Source organism: Cyrtonyx montezumae, unplaced genomic scaffold, assembly GCF_038088225.1.
Source record: "Cyrtonyx montezumae isolate F1298 unplaced genomic scaffold, pur_monq_1.0 scaffold_3, whole genome shotgun sequence".
In the NCBI taxonomy this organism is placed as follows: Eukaryota; Metazoa; Chordata; class Aves; order Galliformes; family Odontophoridae; genus Cyrtonyx; species Cyrtonyx montezumae.
Window position 1 is genome coordinate 46826138 of NW_027072034.1, and position 23696 is coordinate 46849833.

General features: G+C 41.9%; 2 protein-coding genes across 4 annotated transcripts in view; one reads left to right on the forward strand and one right to left on the reverse strand.

The window, feature by feature from the left end:
* Positions 1-15878, forward strand: part of CNKSR2 (connector enhancer of kinase suppressor of Ras 2) — a 204006-nt gene extending 188128 nt beyond the window's left edge. For 2 of the 3 annotated variants that reach the window (XM_065741460.1, XM_065741461.1), the window contains 2 exons: positions 12362-12558; positions 15663-15878. In XM_065741460.1, the coding sequence (XP_065597532.1) occupies positions 12362-12558; positions 15663-15878 (413 nt within the window). Of the gene's footprint in view, positions 1-1992; positions 4199-12361; positions 12559-15662 lie in introns of those variants that run through there. The other variant, XM_065741462.1, reaches the window with a different exon arrangement.
* Positions 15879-16385: 507 nt separating this feature from the next.
* On the reverse strand, positions 16386-21513 carry KLHL34 (kelch like family member 34). The gene has a single exon (XM_065741465.1). The coding sequence runs from the start codon at positions 21085-21087 to the stop codon at positions 19300-19302; it is 1788 nt and encodes a 595-aa protein (XP_065597537.1). The 5' UTR covers positions 21088-21513; the 3' UTR covers positions 16386-19299.
* Positions 21514-23696: the final 2183 nt, after the last annotated feature.

Here is a 23696-nt window from a genome sequence, read left to right on the forward strand (position 1 = left end):
GTTCTTACGTACATCCTTCAACCAGCTTCAGCAGGACATGTGGAAGAGCAGGGTTGAGATATCTGCTTGGTAACATCCTAGTGCAAACACCTCATTTATTTCATAGCCACCTTGCTTCATGAAAAGGGGAGTTTCTTTTGCCTAAATCTACCTTCCTACAGGAAACCAAACGTACTGAGTTTTTAGAGCTGAAGTTATAGGAACAGCAACCATGAGACACCAGGATCTCCTGAAGCCACAGAAGCAGCATCTATGTGGCTGCAGGATCCTCTTAGTGCCATTTTCCAAGCAAATCCAAGACTGTCACTTTAAACGCTTGTAACTGTTACTGTTGCAAAACAGGCTAAAATGTGAAAGTATTCCCTTTTGCAGTCCACTGAGCCTCTTCCTTTCTTCACAACTCCATCAGTCCTGCTATGTGCTGGCTTGGGCTTTTGTTTCTCAAGGGTTTGGGTTTGGGTTGGTTTGGGTTTATTTTTCTTTTGTGTTTATTTGTTTGCTTGGTTGTTTTTGTTTCAGTTGTATAATCAAATGTTCCTTATTTAAAATCATAATAAGTTATGTAAAATTGTCTCTTGACTGCTATTCTTAGGACATAGTTATATAAACTATTTTCTTTCTTGTTCTTCCTCCTCTCCCTCTTAACACACACAGAATTTCCAGGAAGGCTCAGAAGTTCAGGGGAGCCTTTGTGCTCTGCAGCATTGCTCACAGCATACCTCTTTGGAAACCCATTCTCCAATTGCTGCAGGGGGTGGACCAAATGGCACCAGAGTTACTATCTGGAATTCTTCCCACCTGGTGCTTTCTGTCACTGAGACATGTTTTTCTTTTGCTATCCTTGACTTTTTCTGGTATCCTCAAGAGAAAAAAATGGCAGTGCTTGGTATTTTCCTTCCTTCTTCATCCTGCCTTTTGAAAAAGTAAATTCCTTAACAACGAATAAACAACTCTGACTAATTAAATTCAATGTATTCTTTACTTCTTTATACTTGGCCTAGGTGAACTCTTTCCCAAAGTGAGGCTTGTTTTTTGTTTCTTTTAACAACAAAACATCCCACAGCTTTTCCTATCTGGGATCTAAAAACACAGTGGATTTTGAGAATCATGGAAAGTTACATATTTTATTACAAATAAGCATAATTCTCAGCAAAATAGGGTATGTACTGAAACCAGCAGGGCTTTTGAGACTGCCCGTGTGCAGAGGCTGCACAAACTCTTCAGTAAACAACTTAGTGACACGCTGTTTGTTCCACCTCTCTTTCTCTTTTCTTTGCTAACACAAGTCCACAGAGATCTGTGAGTTCTCAAGTCCTAGCTTTTGGATGTCAGCATGGTTTGAAAGTCATGAGATTTCCTAGCTCTGCATCTTACCCTTCACCCATAGTGTCACAGTACTAGATTGCCAACTAAAATAACAAGAGACAGATCATGTCGTGCCACTTCTTCTATTTCATACATAAGCTGCTGGCAGGATATTTTTCTGTGCTCGTAGCATGTTTGGTGGATTTGGGGCACATACTTGGCTTTCTTTCTTCTCATTCATGTGACCTTTTTGCAGTGTTTCCAAATGAGCTCATGTCTTTAAAGTACAGAGGAAACTAACTCAAGTTGGTTAGGATCTGTATTTTCTCTTGCTTTTTTTTTTTTTTTTTTAATTAGTCTTTGTTCTGTTCTGTTTGGTTGGTTTGTGTTTTTTGTTGTTGCTGTTGTTTTCCTCCAAATGTATCCACAAAAAGCGAGTATGTAACTTTCTGCCCTAAGTAGTTCTTTTGAAGGAGCAAGATGTCATACCAAAACAGTGCCGTGTATCTGTCCTCAACAAGCATACCTGCATGCAGATTTGAAAAGCTCTGTCGTGCTGCAACTGTATGCCAGATTTGCTATTTGCTCTTGTTTGCATGATAGTAATCCTAATATACTAATATGATATGGAAATAATGGCACATCACCGTTCTCTCAACATATTGTATCACTGCTTTATCATATTAGGCTAATACACTGCGAGAGTTGATAGCACCTCTCCATGTCAAATCGGATCCACTTCTCTTGGCACTGAACCGATTGGACTCAAAGGTTGATAAACTTATCATTAGCGAATTGGCACGACGGAGACTCAACTTCAACCTCTTGCAAGATACCTAATGGCCTCTGTTCAGAAAGTCAATTCTTCTTGAATAACATTGGTGTTTATAAAAGAGACTAGACCTGTTAAAGCGTAGACAACCACATGCCTGGATATGAGGCCTCCAGGAAGGTGTCAAGGGCATGGCCAATCTTTTGAAGAATGCACCCTTTCCACAATGGGACTAGGCACAAGGTCAGATCCAGTCTACACGGAGCACATTTGCAGAAAATACTGCCCCGCATGGGAGAATGGAAGGGAAGAGGGTCTTGACAGGGGAAGGGCTTTGATGTCACTCAGTTTTGTTCTGCAGACCTCGAGGAATTAAAGAGGGATTCGGCCGTGATAACGCTAAAATCCTGTTGCTTTTACTGAACTGCAGTGAATCCATTCAGGCCAACCAGACAGATTGTGCCATTTAAACGTCCTTCACTAATGTGAAGGATGCTACTTTACTGTATCATGCTAAACTAAGTGTATTCTGTCAAGTGAAGGTGTGCGCAGACCTCTCAGAGACTTCTATTTCTCTAATGATTTGTAACGCATTACCAGAGGGTACACTGACACTGGTTTGGATGATGATGGAGAAGATACCTCACGCTGAGATTTCTTACACTCTGCAGATAAACTCTTCAGTTCCTCTCTATCTTCTAGGAGTTAAACATGTGAGTGATGCTGCCTGGAGAAGCAGGCACAAAGTATTCTCTGTATAACACCCTGACTCCAGAGGGCTGTTTTGGGGCCAGTATTCGTCTGGATGTCACTCAAAGTAGATTCAGATATTGTATTTATCATTATGTTCTGAGTCCCCTATGGGTTGATGTTTGCCTCTATCTCTGTGGTTAGAATGTGGATTTTCCTTAATATATTTGGCTAAGGGTGTATTGTAATAATGTTAATGCTAATTACTTGATATTTCATACTATCTTACGGGGAGATACTTTTAAAAATGTATTTTGAAATGTTTTCTGTTTGCTCAATGTATGGTATTGCATTATGTTAATACCAATAAAATTATATATATATAGTTATATATATTTCCCTTTTATAAAGAAGTAAATTATGCTTTTTTGCCTCACAAATGAAATGTGCAGTGAATAAAATACATCATTCTGCCTTACAGCAGGTGACAAAGCTTATAATAGTTTTAATATTCTTTTTTGAAAAAATAAAAAGTATAGTATTACATAAACTAGTTGGAAATTCATCAAAATGCATGTTGTGTTTCTGCTTAATGAGACTGTCACAAATCAGCCTAAGTATTTATCAATGTTGTTTTGGCATCTTTAATTTTTTTCCAATCAAAAACATACAGTGTATTGCTATTATCGATTACAAAATTGTACTTTCATGATTTTTTGCCTGTTGGCCAAATAGACAAGCCCACTGAGTTTTTATGACTCTCTTGTCTGTAGGAATTGATTTTTAAATTTAATTCAACGCTTTTTCCAATGCTTGGCAAAGGCAGAATTTATTTTTTATATAACGTTGCCTTTGAAGTACCTGCCTCTGCCAGGGCTGATAAATCATAGCTAAGCACATAAAGATTCTGCAACCTGGAGGATGTGATGTATCATTAAAACTCTGCTGGAATGGCCTGAAACCTGAGCCAATCCTTCACCTTCTGTCATTAAACTCCATAATTAGTTAGCAGATGAAATGTTTTTTGGAAATGAATTAGTGAAGCAGAAGCAAAGATGCAAATCTAAAGTATCCTCTGGCTGCCATTCTGGGTTATGCTGATGGCTTGTTTGCAGCCTGTAGCCACAGGCAAGCATATATCTGCACTAACATGAATTAGATTGTCTTCAGCTTCCTCTTTCTTTTCCCCGCCCTTTCTAACATATTGTATTGAGTATCATTGTTTTGCAGAGGCATTCAAGAGGGCTGTAATTAGCAGTCCCTGGCATTTAATTGCATACACATTTGTTAAATATTTTTTTCTGTATGCCTTAAAATAAAGTATAGAAAATGGCAGAAATGTTTCTTTAATGAAGGCATTTGATTTATTCATGAAGTCAGGATTTTTGAAGGTGTTATTTTGGGCTTAATAAAGGAAATAAGCCAGCAACCTCTCAGCTTTGCCATTGTTTGTAAGGGCTGATGGTCACTTCCTTCTTTTTCATTTCTTTTATGTTCAGACACATTCTTCCTAACGGATGGGGGATAGACCTTTCTTATGTGATGGCTGTCATGTCAGTTTTGAGAGAAAGTTCACGTTAAGGTGCCTGTATGTTCACAAGTTCATTGGGCATTATAACACATGATGACAAGCGACGACTAGAAAAGCCACGTGGCACTGCCTTTCTCCTGCAATTACTGAACATATAGCATTTATTCTCAAAGGTACTGGGCAGGGACTGAATTCTGTTCAGTGCTTACAAACCGTAGTGGTGTGATGGGCATTCAGCAGCTGGAGGTGGTGCTTAATATCTTGTAGTGCCGTGCTTTAAATAAATTTGTAAATCAGGGTGCAGATTCATTAGTCTGGGATCTGATCAGTGCAGCTACCACAACATGTGCAATTATAAATCCCATGAGAAATCTGAATATCTGAATAAATAAGACATCTTCTGGGATAACATCTTCCAAAGTATTTCGGGCCCCCTTCACAAGTGCCTCGGGAGCTGCTTCCCCAGCTGGCTGCCATGTGATATGGAGGTAACTGAGCTGGTGGTTAAAAGACACTAGTTCCTGCCCACACACATTTACCACATTTCTTTCATGTTAAAATTGGGATTTATACTCCTGGGTAATGCAAATGCTTTTGAAAATTTCACTCAGTTTTACATTTTCATCCAAATAAGCAAACCTGGGATGCAGCCTGAAGTAGTGTTCGTTTTCTCAGTGGATATTGCTCACCAGGAACACTGCTGCTTCTGTTCAGGCTGACTTTCAGGTACCAAGGCCATCAGCAGTGACAGGTATTGCTGTTGAGCAAGCATGACTGTCGCTTGATTTTGAGCGGTGAGTAATGTTGCCGGGTCCATACCATTTGTCACTTAACCTTTCACAACTTTGCGTGCTGTAACAACTTAGGTTCGTGAAAAAATATTCTCCTGATGGAGTAATTGCTTCCATATATTGCTTGCGGGATGGATCCATAGGGACAGCCTCATCCTGTTTAAAAGTCACAGCATCCCCAGAAGTATAGCAGTTTATCGACTCTGCTTCAGATCTTGCTTACTTCATAACTACAATAAGTTTTTCATTGTTTCTGAACTGATGGGACTAAGGGGAAGCATACCACCAAAGTGCAATTGCTTTATTTCATCTTGATATTGGTAGCTTGTGATAAACAGTGCTTATATCAATCTGTGGCAAAGGAAAATGTCAAGATACCCACTTCCGTTGTGATAAAATTCTCTCAAACAGTCAGTAAAATCTGTTCATTGGATGATGGTTAAAATGATTTCTTTGTAGGCAACTTAATGAGTAGAGCATTGTGAGAAATACCAAAGGATGCAATTCTAACACTGCTGACACAAAGTTCTGCCACCGATTAGAGTTCTCAGTTACATCGAGTTATTTCAGCCTCATTCTTATGCCCTCTCTGAAATCATGGCCTACCAATATAACCTCATGAAACAGCAGGGCAGGGAGCACACGAGAAGTTCCTCCTGATCCTGATTTGAGATGTATAAGAGCTGTCAAGAGACTTCACAAATAGAGTGAGCTCATTACTCCCACTGTGTTTTCCCTTCCCACTAACATAAAAACCCATTTGCTGGCACCTGTACTTTGTTGCTAAGTGGATGCTGAAAACACCTGAAGGTTGGTGTCATCACAACAGTGCAGATCTGCAGGGAGGAACCTCATGGCTCCTGGTAATTTTAAAATGTGGCATTAGCCACTTTTAATAACCAATTCCATTTGCATGGAGAACTGAAGAGCAGTGTCTGACGTGGGCTTGCAGCAAGGCCAGTCCAAGTGTTGTGCTTCCACCCACTGAATACCATCTGCAGCCACTAGCAGCTCACGAGGGCAAGGCCCTCAAGGACGAGGAGCAGGCAGCCCTTTGTTCAGTCACCAGAGAGGTGACCTAAGAGGAGAAGAGAGATTCACAGGGATCTACGGATCCAGAAAGAACAGTGTCATAAACGTTTCAAGAAAAGAACTAGACCTCTGATGCTGTAGCAACTGGTCGAGTATCTCTCAGGCCTTACAAAGGCTAGGGTCAGATCCTTTAGAAGTGATTATGGTGTCTAACTGCTACTGATTCCACTTGTGTGGAAATAGCCTGAAATATCTTCTCAAATCTATCCTGTGGGAGGTGGGCTTTCCACTTGCCTGCACTGTTCACTTTATTTCAGGAAACGAGCATGTGATTGTGCAGGTGAAAGGCAGCCACAGTGCTCCATTGGGGAACCCATTGGGGAGCACCAGCATAAAACAGAGCTAGCTTGGGCTGGTACCCTCAGCGAGGGAGCCCTCCAGGGACCTCTTTGCCAACAGGTTTACCTAAAAGGAGGAGTTAGACGCCATATACAGCTAGCTGGTAACCAAAAAGTACCGCCTCTTTAGAGGAAAAGATGGCATAAAACTTAAATTTAATACTAGCTTTCTGATCCTCCACTTCACTGAACAAAAAGCTTGATTTTAAACACGGTTCTTCCCTTCCTTGAACAAAGAGGTCTGTAAAGGCCAAGTGCTGCACATTAAAGCCATAGCTTTTCTTACGCATTTCTTCAGCTTGCTTACTCTTTTCTTCATTCACGGAAAGCTCTCATTAATAGATTTATACATATACATTTTTATATATACTTCTATCTGTACATACTCACATACCCAGTCAGGTCTTGACTTTGCCATGATGCAGAGTTAGAGAAGACACAGGTTTCAATTTGCACTGTAGCAGGGAAATCTTCTGAAATCTGCCCCTCGTGGCTCAGAGCAGATGAGCAGCAGCTGGCCTCCATGCAGACCTGTCTTACCTCTCTCCTGGTCCCTCCTGCCACACTCCTGTCACTCCTGCACACTGTGCCATACTCAGACACTGGGATGTGGTTGCTGGTGCTCTCCTAGCAGGAGCTGATCTCCCTTGTCACTGTGGTCCCCACACATACGATCAGGGCATACTTGTTGCACCACATGCAGCCTCCTTGTGAAGCTCCATCTGCCAGTGGTTTCACCACTGTTTTCCTTTGATCATGTAGAGAGGGGGAAAGCAAATACCTAGCTTTGTCTCCCTGCCACCTACCCAAGTGGTGTAATAAATGACCATAATTCCTGTTTCTTTGCACCATAAGCATTAGGATGTGTTTCCCCCTTGTGCAGTTCAGAATCTAGTGATTAACCTGAACAGCAGCAAAGATGCATTTCAGCTGGGTACTGAGAAACCAGGAACAAATTCTTTTGAGACTCTTGTCTCTCCTCCAACAGAGCTAACACTCACACCTATTCTTTCTATCTTTTTACTTTCTTGCTTTAAATGCAGGCACGTCCCTTCTACCTTTTCCTGAAAAACAAACAAACACAAGAAACAGGAATTTGTACTTCTGTGTGAGATAGTAACAGTGCCTGGGACCACATCCCAGAGACTGGGGATATCCTCAGTTTTGTTGAATAGCTAACTGGCAGCCCCCAAAAGTCTCAGGAGGCTTCAAGCAGGTGAGAGAGGTGAAGTGGAAAGGTGTAACGTTAAAGCTGGAAGCAAATCCTCTGAGATTTTTAGCAGGAAATTAGTATATAGTTTATAATGTGATTAACGCTGTCTTCTAACAAACTTACCTCCTTAAGATCCTGGGGAGCCAAGCTGAGCTGCTTCCCCTTTCAGAGCCAGTGAGTGCCCCAAAAGGAATGAAAATGGGGGTGTGGGTTTTAGTAGAGACGGGGGATTTCAGCCTGTTTGCACATCACAGACTTTGCAGCAGCTTTGCTTTCTCAGGATTTGCAGAGGGCGGTAATTTTGTTCAAATGCAGGGCTAATTGAAAGTACAACAGTGGGCGTGTGTGCAAGGAGTTACACAGAGGAAAGTGTGTCACTAAACTGTGAAAGTGATGAATAGCAACGAGAATAGCAGAAAAATGGAGAAAGCCGTCAGAGCAACAACTGTGTCTGTAAGTTAGGATGAGGAGCCCGAAGATAATAGAAGGAGTCTGGGAAGGCCTATAATGGAGAGCTACATCCCTTGAAGAATCTGCCTTTGACAGCACAGCAGGTGACAAAGCTTGTGATTAATTGTGCTGTAGGGTTCTTTCCTGGGCAGCTGTGTGCTCTTGTAGCCCCAGCTGCAACCACTGGCTCTGCTGGTACCTCACTGAAAGGGAGATACCACCCAAGCTTTCAGTGGCTTGAGATTTTTCAGGGAAAGGGAGGCACGGTAGTGCTTTAACTTCCACTGGAAATGTCAATTTAAAGCAGATTTGTGAGAAATGTAAGCCTAGATATTACCTGTGTCCAGATGCATTAGCCAGCTGGGTTACAGCGGGGCCTAGTTGAGGATCATCTTCCTGAATCATTAGTTTACATAAACCCATCATCTTTTTGGTCCATGTAAATACTGGTGTTAATGGTTTCTCTCTGATCACTTTCCACTCAGGTACTTGATGTTCCTATTTATTGCTCTTATTGTTTTTTTAGAGGGAAATAATGAAAAGATGAACAGCCCGGTGGAGCAAGGATGTGGTTACACAGATATCCTCATAGATTTCAGGGCAGTCATTCTGAAAACAAAGAGCACAGTGCAAAAATCCTACCAGTCTTTCGTGAATGCCACAAACCTCAAACTGTTCTTGACCTCCTACAATTTCACCCTCTCAGCTACAGTCTCTAGTTTCCTCCTCTGCAGAAATGTGAAAGTAGATAAAAATATTCATAGTACTTTAAGAAGTGAGGACAATGTAGAAGTTTTGAAACTATTCCATAGTGGAAGCAATACAGTAAAAAAAAGAATAATAACAACACAGCATTTACTAGAATTTAATAGTCTAATTAACAGACTAGAGCTCTTTTTCAGCTCCTGAATTTAATGCAAAAGGTTTTAGCTTCCATTGAAGACAGAGCAGAAGTTTTGTTATTTCAAAATGTAGTACCTGTATATTCTTGTAGTTGGAAGATGTGGTTCTGAATTTCGATCCTGTGTGCTGCTGAGTTTATGCAACTTCCTTTCTGCCCCAAGGTTACAGAGTTGTTCAAGGCTTAGGTCAAGCAAGGGGCAAAGTATTGCTTCAGAAAGAGACCCTAGTTTATAGCAGTATGTGGAACAACCATGTTTCTTTGTATTCAAAGAAGCAAGGTGGCTAGAAGGACACAGCCTATGGCTCAGCAGCCAGATCAGGGTGAATAACCACCTGCTGCACTGGCTGCTCTTCTGAGGTCATCTGTAAATCACATCAGGTTACGTTTTCTGTTTAAAGACGGCGTTCTGTGAGGCCTTATTTCCCCTTATGAGGAAAGCCCTGCTGTAATAGCATATAACTGGCGTAAAGGTATAACAAATTAAGAAGAAAAAAAAGGCAAAAACATGCTTTTAAATCTCAGCTGTATGTCTCATCAGGTATCTCAATTCTCTTATGGCATGAAGGGTTTCACCAACACCCACAGGAAATCAATCAAAGCCTTTAGCAGAAGGGTGAAGGAGGGGAGATTTGTCTATAATCTCATTGTCGCCTACTGAGGGCCTACTCCAGCCACTGAGAGCAGCAGCATCCTCGCATTCAGTGTTCCTCTGGAAAAAATTAAGCACTTGGCGTGTGTTATTGTGACGCCCACCACCCTCATCACAACCGTGGGTGGACTGAGGCAGGCTCTTGCTCTGCTTCAGCTTCCCAAGCATCAGCAGCAGAGAGGCACTTAAAAGCAGGGATCTGCTCTCTGTCTTCCCTGCTCTTGCCTTCACAGCAAATCCTGTTCCTTCTTGTCCGCACTGCCTGTAACTACAGCACAGTGGTGACAGAACCTGGGAGAAGGCAGCCCCAGTGAGTGGAGGTGAAGCATGGCTGTGTTTTGGAGACCTTTCAGTCAGTGTTATGAGAGGGCAGCAAGGCTGCTGCTTAATCCTGCCCACATCATGCCCCTGTAGCATCCTGCAGTGTGTTCCCTTGACAGTTCAGAGCTGGTCCCCTTCCCATACGCAGCCCATCTGCTTAGTAGCAGACATCAGGCCAGAGGGGAGTCCCAAGGAGCACCAGCCAGGGCAGGCCTCCAGGCTGATGGGTGGCATGGGGTGGGGGCCAGCCCAGGCCCCACAGTCTGGCGTTTGCATCTATAGAGGCCATACCACTTCCCAGGTTCACTGAAAGTGCTTGTCACTCCAGATGCAACCTTGGGTTTGAACACAAACTTTGTCTTTGGCTGTAGGGGGGACCTTTCATTTTTTAGATAGACAGGGGTTTTCAGTGGCAAGCCTGGATGTGGTGGCCAGTTGCTGGTCCAGGCTCCTATAACCCTAGCAAGTTCAATTAAAATAACGTAGAGACAAAGCACTGGCTTGCTCCTTCAGCAAGCTTTTCCTGCACTAATCCTCAGAGGAGACAACATGGTTATGCTGATGGGGAAGAGACAAGATCTCTTTTGCTTTTTGTAAAAAGTAAGAATAAGAGAAAGAGTGAAGCAGATGTAAGACACTCCCCTGTCAAAACTAGGTGTCTTTTTTTGTTCTGGGGTTGTTTTTTTTTTCATTTTAGAAAATCCCTCCCTTTCAGACCCTGCCAGCTTCAGACTGGTAGACTTCAAAGTTCAGAGATTACTGACAGAAATATCCCAAACATCAATTCTCTCATTGCTACAGGGAATTTTTAAGACAGCATAAAAATCAAAACTGTGGAGAATCTTAACCAATATGTTGAATGCTTTACCTATTAACACATTAGATGTGTTAATAAGAAAGAACCAGACAGAGATGCATCTCATTTCTATTTTTCTTTACATTCTTCTTGGCCATGCAGTGATAAACAAAGATATATCAACTGAATGAACCCAACACATTTGTCAGTAAACAGCCTCTAAACCTTCTTTATGTCTATACACCTTTAAGAAAATATGAAAGCTTTAAAAACAGACCCCAAAAAAGGACAAATAAATAAACAGATGGGAGATATATCGAGATTAATTGCTGGCTTCAAAATTCTTCACTTGTGTTAAGATCTATATGACTGCAAATACTTTTTGTGATGGGATCTGGAGATGTTGGTTTCTAGAGTTTTTGCTTGAGCCTGAGAGGTGAGTAGTTGTTGTGCTGCATGCTATGGGCTTGAAAGGGAGATTGTCTTGAGTCGCTGCTGGTAGGCATGTATGTGTCTGCAGCAGTAGATGGCTGTTGTATATATGGGATGCTAGTGTGTGAGTGGCAACAGGAACAGAGCTGGCTGCTCTCCCAGGGTTGCTTGGCTTCCCATGATCATCACTCTGCTCATCATGGCATTTCACTTTCCAAGTTTCTACAGTCATCAGTTTCTTTGAGAGGAAGCGGAATATGAAAAAATTGAAATGTTTTGATGCCTTGCAGATTAAGTATTTCAAATGCTCATATTAGAGAAACATTTCATCCCCAACTTTTATTTGAACTTGTTTCTGGAGAAGATACGTTTTTACTTACTTTTTTTTTATTATTTTTTAAATTATATTTTCCTTTAAAATGTTCTCAACACTACTCAGATCAAGCACAGCGTGCTCAGATATCCTGTCGGTAATCTGTTAAAACCTCCAGGTAATAGCATAGGAGGGAAATATTATGAGCAACAGCATTGTTGGCTATTGAAAAACACTCTTAAGCATCAAAAGCACATGCCAAAAAGGACTGCTGTAGGAAGGAAAATGACGTCTGATCCCATGAGCATCAGCATCGTCCAAGGGCATCACAAATATCATGATCTCAGCCCAAGATCAGGTCTCTGATCACCTTTTTCACTAGGACACCTCCAGTCCTCCCTTTTCTTGTAACTACTGAATTACCAATGCATTTAATACTGGAGATGGGATTTTTGACACTAGGGCATTGCAAGATTACTGCACCTTGCACTGTTTCTCCTTTTTTGCTTCTCTCAGTGTGGGTCAAGACTTCACATTCTTCTATGCCTTTCTCTTGAAGGCAATAGTTAAGAGAATGAGTGGCAGTGCTCTTTTTTCAAGAAGTTTAGCAGGTTTGAAATATTTTCCTTATGATCTGGTTATACTTGTTAAACATTTTGTAAAGGGTTTGGGTAGACTGTCATATAACTGTGTTAATGATACACTGTTCTTTTCTCTCTTTTTTTGTTTCTTTTTTTTTTTTCCTCCTCTTTTTCTCATTACAGTTGAAACTATAGAGGAAAAAGCAGCAGATTCCTTGCAGGATTTGTACAGAGCCCTGGAGCAGGCCAGCCTGTCTCCTTTAGGAGACCGACGGATTTCCACTAAGCTGGAGTATAGGAAATCTTTTATAAAGAGATGTAGCGATCCAGTAGTCAATGAAAAACTGCACCAGCTGCGAATTCTGAAAAGCACTTTAAAGGTGAGATAACAGGGAAGAAAATCCTGCCCTAGGGTTGGATCTGACAGCATTGTATTCAGAGATTAATTGTATGTGGCTGGAGCTCAGGTTGACTGTGGTCTGTGAAACATGCAAGGAAGATGTGTATAATCACTGTTCTTGAAGCAGAGAAAAACGTGCCTTGGGAGAGGAGTCAAAGGGAGGGGATTGTTTTTATTTGTGCCCAGATAAAATCTCAGCTCCTCCTCTAGCTCGTATGACATCATTTGACACAAATTGAAGGAGACCTTAATCACTTTTTTTACCCCTGCAAACTTTCATTTATAAAAACGCATCTACTCCATAATTGCCAAAGTCTAAAGTGAAGCACAGTCAGACTTTTGGAGGAAGCAGTACCTTTCAAAATATTTTATTCTTTTCTGATTACTGAGTTTGGGAATGAACTGTGTGCTTTGTTTTTACATGAACTTGTAGGATTATTGTGTTTAATCAGTAGGATTGATTAAATAAATAGATAGTGGTAATGATGGATTTGAAGATTTTTATCGTCATTGTAAGTGTAGCACAACTAATTTGTCCTCCCTGTCAGCTTCTTTATTTGTTACAGCAGTTTCAGATCTGTACTGTTAGAGATTTCAGCAAACAATATGCTGGATTTCCCCAGGGTCTCTGTTCACTGTATTAAATTACTACATTTTAAGTCACTAGATAATTGTACAGTGGATTTTGTAACAGCTTTTATCAAAGAGAGTTTTATCAGCATTAATTGATTTGGTTTTCCGTCACCTAGAGAAGCATTTAAGAAATATTATTTTCATGCTATGTGACTCCAGCCCCGAAGAAAATATTTCCCTTGCTTAACTTTTTGCACTGTATCATCTCATTAAAGGCAACTGAGAGAACCGGGGTATGTGAGTCTTTGCTAGATTGTAGGCTGACAGAAAAAGTCACTGTGCCCAGGCTTTCCATGTGATTTTTACAACATGAGAAACTGAAACAAAATAATAGCCATCTCAGGTATGCAGAGCAGACAGGAGGTTCACACAGAAGCTATGCTTTTGCACTATGGTGGAATTGCTTGTGCCAACAGTATTTAAGAGTTGCTGGTCTGAAATATACATATATATATACAAACATATTTCTTGATACTTGCAGGAATTACGCAACCCTGCTGCTGTTCCATATCAGCAGCTTATCACTGTGCTTAATTGCCTTTCTTGTTAGCATTTATTGATACCTGAGTTACATTATGTTAATGGTTTTCTACAAATGGAATTGCATTCCCCCCATGGTCTTCCAAAAACAGTTCATCCCTTTGACCCAGCAGATGCCTGTTTTCACACTTCTCTGTGTCTTCTTTCTTTTAGACCAAGCAAACATAATTTGTTTATTCTCTTTCTGTGAGACATATTTTCTGAACCAGTCACCATTCTTGTTTGGACCAGAATGACATAAATAATTGATAGTGCAATGCCAGCAAGTGTCAGAGACAGATTATTGCTGTTTTTTGCATATGGCAAACAGCACAATGTGGCATGTGCCTGTTTTGCAGTGGCACTATGGTAACTCATTGTTTCTAGCTCCTTCCTAGCCCACCTCTGATATCATACTGGTAGTAGGATTTACCAGGAGATACTGCTGTAAACTAATCAATTGTTCCACCTTTTTATCAATGCCATTGAATTCTCCTTCCTGAATACATCCACTTGCATTGGATTTAGTGTTCTGAATTTTCCTTCAATTCCTCTAAATGATCAGTAATCTGATACAGCCTTCTAAATTGCTTCTAGCTCTTACCACCCATAGGCTCTCTGCTCCATCAGCAATGGAAAGACCCTTCTGCTCTCTCTGTCCTGACATAGCCACAAAACCATTCTCCTCAACAGGAAAAAGCTACCTGACTGGCAGTGCTGGGTTGTGTGTACAGGTCATGGTCTGCAAGAAGCACACTGTGGTAATTCATGCAAATATATGTTAACTGGGATATCACAAACTTTCTCTTCTGCTGGTCAGCCTCAGCTGTATGATTGTTCCTGGAATAGAGTATTCTAGCATATAGCAATAATTAGCTACTGATTACAAAGCATGAAAAATATACTTTTAAACATGCTACTTGTTTGTGGCATCTCTGACCCTTCTGATAACTATTCCACCAATGTAGGCTGACACTACTGGATACTTCCCTTTAACATGCTCCCTAGGAAGATTTATCACATCCACGGTATAAATATGGCAAATGTAAGTTAGAACTGAGGTCTATGAAATCTATCTGGCATGGAGGATAGAGGAGAAGCTGATGGTGACCAGACCATGCCTACACAGAGGAGAAGTGCTGGAGCCTGCCTGTTCCTTCAGGCTCAAGGCTGGTGCATCTGTCTTCCCATGCTGATAGAAGCAGTGAGTGGCTATGTGTGTATTTGAGGCTTGCTCTGACTCATGCTGGCAGCTTGTCATCTCTCAATAAACTCATCACCAGCCAGTGATTAGGATACATCCATACATCCACATCCCCTGCCTCCATGACAAGTGGGGAGGTGCCAACAGCTGTGTTAGATTTTACCCATACCTGCATTCTGCTTACCACTACTGTGGTAGAAGGAGGTAGCAGCCAGCCACCCCACAGCAGGCACTGGATCTCTGGTGAGGATGCTGCTAAGCTGAATGCTCCTAGCAGAGGCATTTGCTCAGGTGTCCCCATGACAGGCCTGGTAAAAAAGGCTTAGCTCTGCTGGTGGGTGAGAGGCCATCTGTCTTCATCCCACGCACAAACACAGTATTTCTCATGCTGATCAAGAAGAGCAAACAGATGGTGCTTGGCAGCATGAAACTGATCCTGAAAATTAAAGCAGCTAGTAGTAAATAGCGCAAGGTTTGTTTTTTTCAGGAGCTGAACAAGGGGTGAGAAGGGAGTAGGAACCTTTTCTGAGGGTGTGGGACAAGGTGAGGAGTGCCCAAGTCCTGCAGGGTGATGAGTGACTTTGGGGGGTGAGGCTACCATGTGTGAGCGATGTCACAGCTATTGTGTGTGCCCTGTTTCCCAGGCTCTCTGTGGCTTCCTCACTCCCACCATACTGTGCTGTTTGCTCACTGCCACACTGACTCTACTTGTCTTTCTTCTCCCACAGGCCAGGGAAGGAGAAGTAGCCATTATAGATAAGGTTCTGGATAATCCAGGTTTGACGTCTAGAGACTTTCAAGAATGGAAACAAATATACCTTGACATCTTTTTGGACATCTGTCACAACAGCACCCCGAGGGGCTCTGTTAATGGCTCGTCTGAGGTCGACGCACTTCTAGCTTCCTTAGCACACACGCACTCCTACATTGAAACGCATGTATAAGGAGCCTTCTTCTACTCCATTTGCTACACAGCGGGCCTTTACATAAGTGCATAACTTAGTTTTTATATCAATATGTTGGAGTTCTAGTAAATCATCTTTTAATGTCGCTCAACCATGTGAAGTACACCTTCACTGGTCAATGATACCATGTCTTCAATGAGGATTTGTGTGTTTTATACACTAGCAATGCTCCACTTGTGTTTACCTTCTGTGAAATAAAGAACATGATCTTTAACTATTAGAAGTATTTAAAAACATTTTTGGAAGACTGTGGCCTTCATGGAGGAAGTTCCACAAGCTAAAGGTTTTGTTATTGAAGGTTGCTTTTACAGTGATATTTTTTATTATATAATTCCAGTATTGTATTGCATTTTTGGAGTGCAGGTACTATTTTGGTGGCAGGAGAATAAAAGAAATTATATTTAATGAGAAACTCTAGGAATTTTCTTAAATAACAGGGGAAAATGTGTAATGCAGTGATTCTGTTTCCATTTTGTTGAACACGAAAGGGATAAAATCTACCCACAATAATGACTAATGTGAATTTAAGTATTAAACATTTAGGTTTTATTTCCATGTACTTTTTTAAAGCCTGTTGCTAAGGTTTACTATCAGTGCAAAGGGATATTGGTCTGCATTCTAATTAAGACAAAATCATGTGTTACCAGTCAATCACATCTGGTTGATATAATTTGTTCAAAAAAATTAGTCATGGTATTGTCATTTACTTTCATACTGAAGGGATCAGATTTTGCAAAAGAGAAAAAGTAGACTTTGAACATCCTTAATAACTGCATTTCTATTGCCCAAAAAAGAGCCAGTGGAGAGGTTCCCAACAAAACGCTCCCAAAATGAGAGGCTTTGAAGATTCCCACAATAGAAAAGGAATGAATACAATTTTTCAAGTACTCTCCTCCGTGTTTTCTGAGCTGTGAAATTTGGCTGCATTGTACTCGTGGGGGAAAGAATGACAGGAGCAGAGCTAAGCACAGGACCTGAAAACAACTGAGAACTCAAAATGTCTCTGCTCTGCCTCTGAATGTTTCTGGATTCTGCTGAGCTCACAAGCCAAGTGAAGGGTTTTAAACTTCCCTGAGAGTTGAGATGTGCTGCATACAGCACAGCAAATTTAAGCAGAAATATCTTCTTAGATTTAGGCACCTGTCTGGAATAGGGAAGCAAGAGGTAAAATATCGTCTATTTACTCTTCATGGTCTTGTTTTCAAAAAGTGATCAGAGCATGACAAAGCATTTGTGCTGCTTTTCAGTGTTTGGCTGCATAAGTTAGACTCAAGACATAGCTTAATAATGCTCATGTGAGAGGACACAGCCTTTATTCTTTCTACAGCGAGTTGTACTTTTAGCCAACTTTAGACTATTGCCTGTACAGCTCAGTGAATGTACTTCAAACTTCATAAGCTCTGGTATTTCCTGGCAGTTATATCCACGACGAGATGACGGAAAGCACAGTCAGATTTATTTATTTGTTCTCTCTCTCTGTCTTGTTACTTTATTTGCATTTATTCCTTTATCTTTTTCTCTCTGTCCTCCTTGTTACTTTATTGCATTTGGATTGCAAATGTTTTGCAGATTTTGCACAATTGTACAGAAGAGTGGCCTTTCCGTAACCCATTTTCAGTAATCCTATATATTCGCGTCTATATGGACCATATATTAACAACATTTGTATAGAATTCTGGATCCAGTGTAATATTTGTACCATTTAGAAGAATATTGTTTGTATAAACTGAACATTTATTTACTGCATGTACTGACTTGTATATTAAATTTGTGAGGTTTTTGTACATTTCTCTTTAAAAATGCTTGACTTGAAATGGATTGTGCTATTGTTCCAAGCATTTAGATTCTCTTGCTACTGTTTTACTGGACCAAAAGTAAATATATTCATACAAAAACCTCTTTATATCTGATGGATGTATATGCACATTGTGTAGTTGATTCCTTGTCAAAACCAAGGCAGTTCAGAAGACTTAGATCTGTTGCTATGCAACAGCTATTCTGCCTGCACTTTACATTAGTAAAGTCAGCTTGATTGCTTTAAAGGTGAAAATTAAACATTGCAGTTTTTTAAGCTAGTCTAGTGACAAAGAACATGTGTCCTATCCATTGTGCTGCCTTCTTTTAAGACTATTAAATGTTCTTCTATATATATTTTTATTGTATTAACTCTCAGCCTAGAAAGGGAACACTGTAAAATGAAGTACAATAAATTTAGCTTTTAAATGAACATCTCTGATTCAAGTTTCAGTTCACCGAATACAAAAACAATGGCAACTGACCACTTTACCCACATTTCACAGATCAGTGTGCCTTCAAGTCCCCCAGCAATCATGCAGTGTCTGCAAACTCTGCCAGCATGGCCAAAAGGAAGTAGGATCGTTGCTGGTTGGTTTCTAGGCTGTAGGCAGACTCAGAATTAAGTCTGTTGGGAGCCTTCTGTTGCCTTCCTTCCCTTTGCACTCTCTGATGAAAGTAAACCTGTCTGACTGCTGGGTTCTCTCATGCATCAGTTCAATAAGGAACAATTTTACCATTACAATCAGGTATGATAAAGCAGTGTATGCTATTGAGGTATCAGGGCATTAGGCATTCAGCAACTCCTGAAACATATTTTATAGGGTCTTGCAGTATGTATATCAATTCAGCTCCAGCCATCTAACCTAACGCAAGGCTTGGATATACGTAAGAAATGTACTGTACCAGTAATGTTTCTTCAAAATAATACAAAACAATCACCTGAAAGGCATGCTACAACAAAGGCAGCCCAGAGAGAAATGGCTTTTATGAAACAAGCACTGTTTTAGCATATGGCCATAACTGAGGCTACATTTCAAAAAATCCACGCTTTCTGTCCAGTAATTTCATGCTGTTCAGCTAGGGCACTCCTGCCTAGTATGTAGCATATCAAATAATACCTTTCTTTGGCACTACTTGTTATTAGTTCTTACAGGCATCAATTTTCTCATCTTTATGCATCTCACTTTCACTTTGCTTAGCCATACCATAGCAATTCAATAGCACTTACCAACTGGGAAAATTACGCCGATTAAGGAAACAGAAAAGATGGATTATATTTTTTAACCTTAGAAAAAATATGACTTGCAGCAACTCTTAATTGCTCTATAGGTATTCAAAAAAAGTCAAGGATTATGATTTGAGCTCCTCTCCTCCGCATGTGCTACTTGCTACACCTTCCCCAGTGAGGTTGGCTTTCAGTTCTACAAATTGCTGCACCTTTTCCCAGGCTGCAGCCAGTCTTCCTTGCCTGTTTACACCCAGTGTCATGCTTATCACAGCAGAACCTCAACTCTGTCACATCCAGTGTCATCACAATTTTCTTCTTCTCCAGAGCTGCCCCACTGGCTCATCTCCCAGGGCTGTCATTCCATGATGCCTTGGCTCAGCAGTTCGGCGGCTTCTTTTGCAGAGTGTCGCTGCCCTGTTCCTCAGCCATCTCAGACAGCTGCAGCACTGCACACTGCAGCCCACACCAGGGCAGGGGGGCTTTGCAGATCTCCTCCCAACTATCGTTGTCAATGTCATAGCCAACTACATCTTGTGTTGGGACTTCCCGTGAGTCTTGCCATTTCTTTCCCCCAATGAGAAGAGCTGTTTCCTCTACTACCACCAGACCATAGCAAAATCGGTCATAGATCAGTGGCCTCAAACGAGTCCATTGGTTTTGATCAGGGTCATATCTTTCAATTTCAGAGAATGGTTCATATAAACCTAGAAATGTGAATATGGCTTCTCTGATTGTCGCCATCTGATGCCCAAACCGAGCAATGCTCATGGGGGCTTGTTTCATCCATTGCCCTTCAAGCGAACTCAGAGAATATAAATCCTTGCTGGTGCTGGCCGGTTCTGCATACTTGCCACCTGAGATGTATATAGTACTCTTGCAAGTGGCACTGGCATGGCCATGGATCTTGCACGGCAATTCCCTGGCTTTCGTCCATCTGTCCCTGCTGATGTTGTAGACTTCCACAGATGAATGCAAACACCCATTCTCACCCCGTCCACCAATGGCAAAAATATTGTTGCCTAAGACACAGCAAGAAAATTGGCATCTCTTTTCCAACATGCCCGTGATTTGGGTCCATGTGTTAAACCTCGGATCATAGCGATGGACCTTGTTTGTAACCAATAAGATCTTGTCACTGTTCGGGTCACCTGGAATGCCGCCCTCTACTTCTCCCCCCAAGACGTAGAGGAAGTTCCCCACCACACACACACTGTGGTTCTGCACCCCATCACACACCTGTGTGAGAGCTTTCCATTTGTGGTTGTAAACATCGAAAGCCACCACTTCAGTGATGAGACCCTCATTTACTGTCCCTCCCCCAAGCAGGATGATCCGAGTTTTCTGGTTCCTCAGTGTGGTAGACTTATCTTGCAGGATTGGTTGTCTGAAAACTGATGTATGGTAGTTTATTGCTTTAATGATCAGGCATTTGATATTTGCAGTGAGGGGCACTTCTGACTGCGTGTAAATTTTCCTCAGGTCTTCCACAGGGATGAGACCATATCTTATGTGCTCCAAAAGGCTGCTTCCATGAATCAATCTGGACTTATCCTGCTTCAGCCACAGCAGCAGAAGATCCAACAGCCTAGTTTCCTTCACCATAGGGAGATCTTGTGATTCTACCACCGCTAGCAAAGTCCTGAAATTCAGATCAAGCAGTCCTGCCAAATCCATGTCCAGCAGCTTCCAGAGGTTGTTGACAATGTATTTTTCTGCAGCAGCTAGGGCGTCTGGCAGGTAGTACCTCTTGGCAACATTGGCAGAGAAGCAGCAGTTCTCCAAGGAGAGGTTTTTAACCAAGTACTGATTGCACAAGCTAATGGCATCAGTCACTTGCAAATAGCTCGCAGCTTCCAAGGTCTCCTCCAGGCTTTCAAAGGAAAGAGGCAGCAAGGATGTGTAAATGAAATCCAGGACATGCTGGAGACCAGTGGGTGAGACAACTTGCAGCTGAATCACACTGGCTTTAGACTCTTGAGTGTAACTTTTGAACATGGCTCGGAAATAGTCACTGGAGCATGCCAACAATGACTTGTGGGCAGGAAACTCATTTTCCTTCACTTTCAGCAAAATATCACATAGAAAGCCCTCTGATCTCAGGGTCTGGTACTGGGAGAGCACAGAGGTGCAGTGTGCTTTGCAGTAGGACAGAAAGTAGCTCATTGTAGGTAATGCAATGTTTTCTGCTTAACTAAGTTACTAAAGTAAAAATACAATCAGACAGTGAAACAGACGCCTTAATCAACAGCCATTGTATGAATGCCCACCAGATCTCCAGCTGCTAGAGAAAAGCCCAACCAAAAAGAACCCACAGTCTCTTGCCTGGCATAGGGGAAGAGTTAGCAGATTTGTAGTGAATTCAGTGCATTCCTTTATAGAAAAAACTGCTGAATGTCATAACAGCTGTAATAAGATGCTTACTTTTCTCGCCTCCGTTGCTTGTGCAGGGATGAATGAATGGTCCACGGCTGTGCTGAGCACTTGCTTGGCTGGCCATCAGGTGACAGATGAGGGAGCTAGATGACAATCCCAACAAGTGGCACTTTCTGTCTGCTCAGCCGTCGCCCTCGGCCCTCTTTGCTCCTCAGGCAGCTCAAGTAATAGATCCTCGCTGCCTGCCAGCGCATGGCTCGGGGCAAAAGCAGATATCTTTATCCTCTCTTGTGTGTGTTTCAGACTCCAATAAGTTCAGACCACACCGCACGCCGGTCAGCAGCCCCTTTCTGTCCTCTTTTCACACTCTCACAGCTGAAGATCAGGTCAGCACCCGGGGATTACTTCGCGAAGGTTTCCTAAGACAATAAATCTCTGCCTGGGAGGCGTTGAGACAACCAAAATATCTCAGTTGGTCACTGGGCCAATCCAGCCCAGTGCGTTTCTGGGCCCCGCGGCTCACATGACTCAGGCAGGGCTCACAGCTACCAGAATAGCTGTGGGTGCCCACCCCCCCTCCCTGCTGGGATCCAACTGCCATGGGCTGGGTCTGGGGCGGGCTGCAGCCCTCAGCAGGCCCACAGCCCAACAGCCGGCCTGGGGCACCCAGATGGGAAACACAAGGGCAGTGCATCTGCGTGCTGGGGCCAAAATAGTGCCCTGCTTCTGCCAGAGTGGCTGGAAGGGCTGTTTGTAGGGGAAGCTTTGCATAGCTGGGTACTGGCGGGGAGCAGAGCTCATGCAAGGGCTTTCTCATTTTCATCTTGTCCCAGTTAAAAGCACGTACAGGGATTATCTCTGATTTTCACCTGGGCCTTCCGGGATCTAATTTCTACCAGGAATAGTAGCTCTGGGCTGGCTATACATGCTGGTTTCTTGCAGATTTCCTTCAATTTTCTGTTTGTTTGTATCTCTGGTGGAGGTGTGCAGGAATCTCCCTCTGACACTTCTCTTTCCAGGTCCAACACCCTCAGGATTTGCAAAGTGACAGGGTAGATGAATGCCAGCATTTTGCTGCCAGCAGACTTGAGGTAGAGGAAGATCCCACAGGACTGATAAATCTTACCTACTGCTGAAGCCAAAGGTAAAGACTTTTTACTGTTTTTGTTTTGTTTTGTTTTTAATATTCATTTCTGTGTTTTAGTGATGTTTATCAAGGGGTTTAATCAAGGGGTGTTTGAGGACTAACTGGATCCCAGTTCAGACCATGTATGCTATGCTGCTTCTCTAGGGAATACAAGCTCTTTTGGCAAACGGGCTGATACCAGCACATGCCCTGCTCTTGTATGTGGGGGAGGATACCAAAAATGTCATTTCTTCATTGCTTCATACTTCTGAACGTTTATCTCCTGCTTGAACCCACTTTCCATCATAGCAATAGAGATCATTAGAATTATGTTAATAAAATCATGCTCCCTGATAGCAGAATGATGTGTGGACACTGGATATGATGTAGGAAAGGAACACTTCCTCTCTTTTTCAGTGAGTTTGACTGTATACATATCAGCACCAATCTGAAGCCTTACTGATGTTGCTACTAAACATTTACCTATTTTACACACAGCAGAGGCTGGGCACCATTGCTACCTCTTTGGCAGTCATGCACCGGGTGCAACACAGTCCTGACCAAACTGGCTTTGCATCACTTGTGAAATGCATATCCTGCACAAAGCTGGCTGCTCAGGTACCAACTGATGGTAGGGCTCTGCCAACAGGGCCAGGACTGATTTAACTGGACCTGATTTAACACTCATGCCAGATAAGCAGCTCCTGTAATGGCATGAAGATTGATTATACTCTTAGACCTCCTCCATCTTCATGGCAAGCTGGCTAATAGAAATAGTAAGAATCACAGTCTACATAAAGCTGTTTATTTGCCTGGAAATTTGGTGGGTTTTTTTTTGTTTGTTTGTTTGTTTGTTTTTTTGTTGTTTTTTTGTTTTTTTGTTTTTTTTTCAGTTATAACAAAGTCAAACTGTTTCCAATCCCTTGTTCTGGAATGACAAAAAAAGATTATCACTGACAAAATGAGGTTTCTCCCTGCTTCACTTTTTGGTAGTTAGCTTAGTCTAACTTGGGAGCCCTCCATTAGTCAACATTATCTACAGGCAGCTGCTCAGATCTCCAACACCTTTGGAGAAATTTTTAGAATCCATTAGTGAGAGAGCAGACAGTGGCTAAAGAGCAAACAATGAATCTGAGAAAGGCAACTAGCACTAGGTGGGATGTAGTCAAACCATGATTTTACTTTTTACATCCATAATATGAGGAATCAAATCTAATTTTTGACTCACATGATGTTGCTTAAAACTATGGAAACATTAGTGTTTCAATTATGT